The following is a 6,000-nucleotide window of genomic DNA, read 5'->3' as shown; positions in this document are numbered from 1 at the left end:
AACTCTGGGTTTTCACTAAACCCGCTTTCTGAAACGGACCCCTGGAGTAACAATCTGAGCCTGTCAGTGGCAAAAACAAACACTTTTAGTGGACGTACTTTGATCAGGCGCAGTTGCCCCATTGATAGATTATGTTGCAGCCATGGTGGCGGAGGCTATCTACTGGACCGATTCCAAAGGTTTTTGTTTCTATGACTCATTTCAACACACAAATTTGTAAAAAAAAAAAAAAAAATAGGGCCCAGGTTTAAAATAACAAAGTTATCCTTTAAATGCACGCTGCCTTTTACATTTTCCAGGGTAAAAATTTGACGCGAGTCATAGATATGACTGTTAAAGAAAGCAGGATGAGATTCTTTGTTAAAAACCACAACTTAAGCATGTACAGGCCAAAATCAGCAAAGAGATAAGAGGTACGGCTTTGTCCCAAGGGGGCGCCAAAATCAACACAAACCGAAAGTTCCTCACAGGAGCTTTAAAGTAGTCAGACTGTTTTTGGTTTATTGCTATAATGCCACTGCTGTCTTACTTACTGTACCTATAGGGACTCCATGTTATTTATCAAGCACTTGTCTGTTTATCTTACTTAGAGTTACTAAAACTAGCCTGTCCTTTCTTTAGCTGCATGATCATGAGGAAAGGTCAATACTACTAACTCTGGAGCACATAACAGTGATGGAAATTGCATTTTCAGTAGTTTATATAGTATATTTCAGGCCTATGTCATTACATTAACACTGTAGGAGATAATAAGGTCACAGAAAGACCAAGCCTGGATACTTAGAGTTCACTAAATTATTATGGGAATATAGGAATCCCATACTGCTGCCGAGGAGATAAAAGCCTGTAAATGGTAGCTGCGTGCCGCAGACACACACCGTGTCCCAGTGGTAATATCATCAGAATATTACAGGAGTGATACACAGATTTCCATTAAGGGCAGTGGGCGGCGCGCGCGCTCAGCCCGTCTCCTACTGCGTTAAACGCCAGTGCGCGTCGGATATCAACCAGCCAACCAGCCAGCGAGCCAAATCCAGCCGAACCACTCCGAGCCGAGCCAAACCGATCCGTGCATTCAGCGCTGCTGCCGCACACACACACAGGCAGCAGAGGAGGAACGATGACCTGGTAGCGCATCTTTACGCACCCGACCCGCCGTCCGCTCCTTATAAACCCTCATTCTGCCGCTTTACGTTCGCTTCTCTCGCCGAGACCATGGAGACGGCAGTCCCCAGGACCGATATTTTCGTCTCTCAGCTGCTCCTGTTCAGCCAAATAGGTAAGAAACTGGCAAGGAGAGAAATATCCTGATTTAACAGACTGTGGTGGCTGACATGTGATGATGTGGACGCTGTCAGAAATTGAGCGGTGCGTGTGTTCATACCCTCGGGGATTCAACAATCCTGCACACTTCGATCTGTGTTCCTAAATCAGCAAAGATGCATGAATTTAACATGTGCATTGTATTTCTGTCAACATGCATCTCCTACGTGGACATGTGTTCCCACGGTAGCCTGCCGCTAAATGTCCGAATCCAGTTTCAAGTGAACCTTCTGCAGTGCATGGAGGGATTTTCCTGTCATGCTTTGAACATGTTGATCCGATTTCCCAAACACATGTTGAAGTATGAATGAAATTGTGTTGCGTGTCGACGCTCTGTGTTTGCTGTTGTCTCTCGGGGACACCGGATTAGACGAAGTGGCTCAAATTGCTCCCACAGCGTCTCGTGAACTTATTTGATAGAAACATGATAGATGCCACTTTCAGTGTCAGTCTGCACGAGGGACTGGTTTATTATTCCTATACTAAATATATTTAGGTTTAGTGTATATGGTTTGCAGATTAGCTGAGGATCCATCTTAGAATAGTCAAAGCTCTCCTTGTGAGTTAGGTCCACTGTGGCAGCATAGATCCTAAAGACATCGGAGTGAGCTCTTGGTGCTGTTTTCAGTAACAGGTGCTGAAGTAAGATTGAAAACAAAACATTACAAACACTGTCTTCATTTCCAAAGAGTAACAAAGAAGGAAAAGATGAATTATCATCAAACGTTACATCAAAACTGGTAGCAGAGCACTTTCTTTAAGTCATCTTATTAAATGATAAACTCCCAACAACAATCATCAATGTGATGTTTTAACCCTACATTTAGTTAGAATGTCAGTGTTTTGAGATGTAGAATTTGAGGTCAAAAGGTTGAGTTAAAAACTACAGCTTTATTTGATCCTCTGTGAGCATTTAGTTTCTGTTGAAAAAGTTTTATTGTAGTGATTAAATCGCTTTTACATACATATTATAATTTCTTTATTCCTATTTGGCCACATTTCATGCTCATGATAAAAGTTACTAACATCTCTGTATGCCATTGTCACAGTGACATACAGTCAAAGCAGGGCAGAGCATGAGCAGTAAGCCAGCAGGGTGGATATATCTGCCAGTATTGTCTCATTGCAGGTATCCTGGTGGAAATGTTGCATAAGAATAACAGTATATTGCAGCCTAGAAATGCAAAAGACATGTCTGAGGTAGTTTTAAAACATTACATAATTGCATAATTTGTCCACCAGAGGGCACTGAGTAGATTTTTCAGCTGTAAAATGTGTATCCTCATCCAAAGTGTTCAAATCCTCTTCAAATATGTTTTTATGTTGAGAATAATAGGGAACATATTGCAAACAGATTTTTTCATTACTCTTAAATAGTGACTTTGGCAATGTTTGTACAGACAGAAGGACAAAGCCCCCATCACTCCAGCTCAAATGACATTACCCCTCTGAAGAACCCCCTGTGTTCCACATTCACCCATTTTTAGTCACGCTTGTTATTTAACCTTTAAGAAATCTAATTGTCTTTATTCCATCCTTTGTTTTTTTCTGGGAAAGTGCAGGACATGAATCTTGTGACATTTAATTCGGGAAGTGAGATCAGAACACAAACAGAACACAAACATTTTAATGAGATTTTGTGGGATCCAGTTTGAGACATTTTATATGAAACAAACGATTGGTAATAGGTTGATTAAGTGAGATCTGTCATTGCTTAATCCTTCCCTCACTTTTGCTTGCGTGTTTCTAATTGCTACTTCTCTCGTTACATCAAATTAAGATCACATTAACGTCACCGGCCTTCTACTCTGTCCTCCAGCTGCTCTTATCAGAGGAGAAGCTGTTCTTAATTTACTGAAGATCCTTCAAATCTATTCGTCTCTGGATCCCAGTTTGGGTACAACTAGCAGAGACCATTTCTGGTAGATTTGATGCTCCTTTGACAAACTCCCTTTGCACAGTCGAAGCTCTGGCTTTGCTCTAAAGTTGCTGAAGTTGAGTCACTTTCAGCAGATGTTTGTGATTTGAAGCAGCCATCTGATGCAAGCTGGTACATTTCCTTTATAATGTTTGTGTTAAAGATGCTGTTCAGACACATAGAAATATTGTATCCTTTAGGGAAATAGAGCATCCTCCCGCCATCTGTCCCACAATATGCCTGGACAACACTCAGAATCACGCGCAAACACGTTTTCTTCCTCAGCCTCTCGCTCACACTGTTCCATACAAACACACACATACAAGTGGCTGTGGTGTCGAGGGTGCTCTCATTTTGGCCTTGTTTGTCCAAACAGATCTGCCAGTAAACACAATCTTCTAGCTGGGGTCCGTCACAGTGCCATATGCGTTTCAACATGGCTGCATCTGTACATCTGACCTCTCAGTGGTTATCACACCTTCTGCCTGTGGTTCCATATGTGCAGTTCAGCAGGACAAGGATAAATACATGTAGATATAAACGTTAGAATCATCTCTGATTCAACTTTGAGTTTTAGCATCCTGTGATCCTGCTGGTTAGAAATGTAAATCTAATCTGATTCAGCTCAGCATGATGGTTGTATCTGTGCTCTTCCCGTCCTAGCTCTTCTCTTTCCAAACATGAAAAGATGCATTTGACTCCTTCTACCCAGAATTTCTTGCCATTTCTTGTAGTTACTCATAACAGATAATTCTCAATGTCCGTACTACACCGGTCTTGCAGACTCTCAGACTTGCTGGCGTGTTCCTGGAAAGACTGCGAGTGCTGAGGGTTGTCCCAACGGACATTTTGCCTGGTCCCAAAGGGGTCTAAAGTAGGGCTGTGACGGTAACCGCATGACTGCAATACTGGGGTGGACCCAGTGACCGTCATCACTGCTTTTTTATTTTTAAATATAGACCCAGTAATGTTGCTAGGTACACGTCCTGAATCTCTGGTGCTCAAATCTAAAGGGACGCAGTAAACTTACTATCCGTACATCCCAGGGTCTCTGAGAGGTGCAGCCGAGCCCGTGTGCAGTCTCGCGACATGCTAGTTTAGCCGCTACAACAACAACTAGCCTGTCGCACGGATTTCATTTCAACAAATAAGGAAACAAACTTAGTAGTGATAATAAACTCGCGTTTCCACCGCTCATACTGTGTTCACTCATGTCGATGATGTTTTACCGTCTGGGGTACACGCTGTAGTGAAAAAAGCGTCTCTCCGCTCTGCACCGCTAAAGATAGGCGCCGAGTCTATTGTTGACGGAAGCCGCTTCAAGCACGCGTCAAACAGACACAGCAGATCGTTCCAAACAGGAAGTCAGACACGAAAACAGCATAGAGCATCCGGTCATTTCAAAATAAAACCCCATGTACAGACTCCCGTTTTTCTAACATCAACGCCCTTAAAACCTTGAAAAAGAAAACTTTTAATTAACACCGTGAGTAAGTGTATTAAAAAATATCTTCAATTATGTGGGTCAGTAATATTCATCCTTATCATTATACAGAAACATGTACATGTATCAAATATAGAAGAAAACGAAATGCATTTTATTATTGTAGTCTTTATGTCTCTTTGTTAGCCACGCAGTCTTGCAACCCCTCTCAGACTTGATGTAATCATAGTGAACATGTCACTTATAACTGTAGTCCATGAGTGCTCAGTTAGCGTCCAGAGGGTGGACATTTGGATTCAGTTGATATGTATGAAAGAATGAAAAATGCTTTTTAGTTGATGTACTAGATGAGTAATACTTATATTTTGTGTTGGAGCAACAATGTTATGAACGCTCAAAGCATTGTCATTTGTTGGATGTAGACCGGTGGTTCATGCAGCCTGCATGCCATTCACCACTCAGCAGATCAATAGGATCTATATTGGAGGTTTGGCATATTCATTGAGTGTTTACTTGACTGTGTGTGATTGAGAGAGAGAGGGAGGGATTGAGGACAAGACGACCTGTATTAATCTGTGTATGCATACATGTGCATACAAACTAAAAGATTTGAACACCCACACATTAAATGCTATTACTCATCACTGACGGTGAGGTAGAAGCTTTTGAAAACCTACGATGCATAAAAAAACCCCTCTAGTGATGAAAGAAAAATCCCAGCATTAAATACAGAAAATAGCAGATGTCCCCTATATACTGCCTGTAAAGAATCTGTCCGACATACCACCACACACTATGTCATACTTAATGTGTTTTGGTTGATGTGGGTCCAGTGATCATATGTTCTCCTTGTGAGATACCATCTGGCCACCAAGTGTACGCAGAGCATGAGAACCAGAGGGGTTTCATCCGGCAGCATAATAGGATGCCTGATGGTGTCATAGTAATAGCCTACTAAATACTGGCACACATTCAGGCACACATAGCGTACTGAGTGTGTAATGCATTAATAATTCGTACAAAGCAGAGAACGCTGATGGAGAGTCAGATAATAAGTAAATACATGGAGGGATGAAACAGAAGTGATGCTGCCCTTTAAACCTGTTAACAAACTGACTTATTGTTACAGTGTTTGTGAGGACGAGGCAAAAAGTTGCAGACTACGCAGCTTAGACTTCAAATGATCCTGTCCAGGTTTATGGGTTATTTATAAGCATCCAGAATGGTGGGTCCAGTAAATGTCAACTTTAATGTAATAAGAGACGGTGAGTTCAAAGACATTGACAAAGAAACTGATTTAAGCGCCATTCATTGG

At 41.7% G+C, this 6,000-nt stretch overlaps 1 protein-coding gene across 1 annotated transcript in view; it reads left to right on the top strand.

Moving 5' to 3' along the window:
- Positions 1–1,215: 1,215 nt before the first annotated feature.
- LOC138599842 (receptor-type tyrosine-protein phosphatase zeta-like) overlaps positions 1,216–6,000 on the top strand; it is a 77,650-nt gene continuing 72,865 nt past the window's right edge. Inside the window, exon 1 of the mRNA XM_069671597.1 lies at positions 1,216–1,279. Coding sequence (XP_069527698.1) covers positions 1,216–1,279 — 64 coding nt within the window. The remainder of the gene's footprint in view (positions 1,280–6,000) is intronic.

Source organism: Semicossyphus pulcher, unplaced genomic scaffold, assembly GCF_022749685.1.
Source record: "Semicossyphus pulcher isolate SPU_LCO1_2020_fin unplaced genomic scaffold, fSemPul1.0.p SCAF_20, whole genome shotgun sequence".
NCBI lineage: Eukaryota > Metazoa > Chordata > Actinopteri > Labriformes > Labridae > Semicossyphus > Semicossyphus pulcher.
The sequence above is the reverse complement of the archived record's forward strand: the minus strand, read 5'-3'. Positions and strand labels throughout refer to the sequence as shown.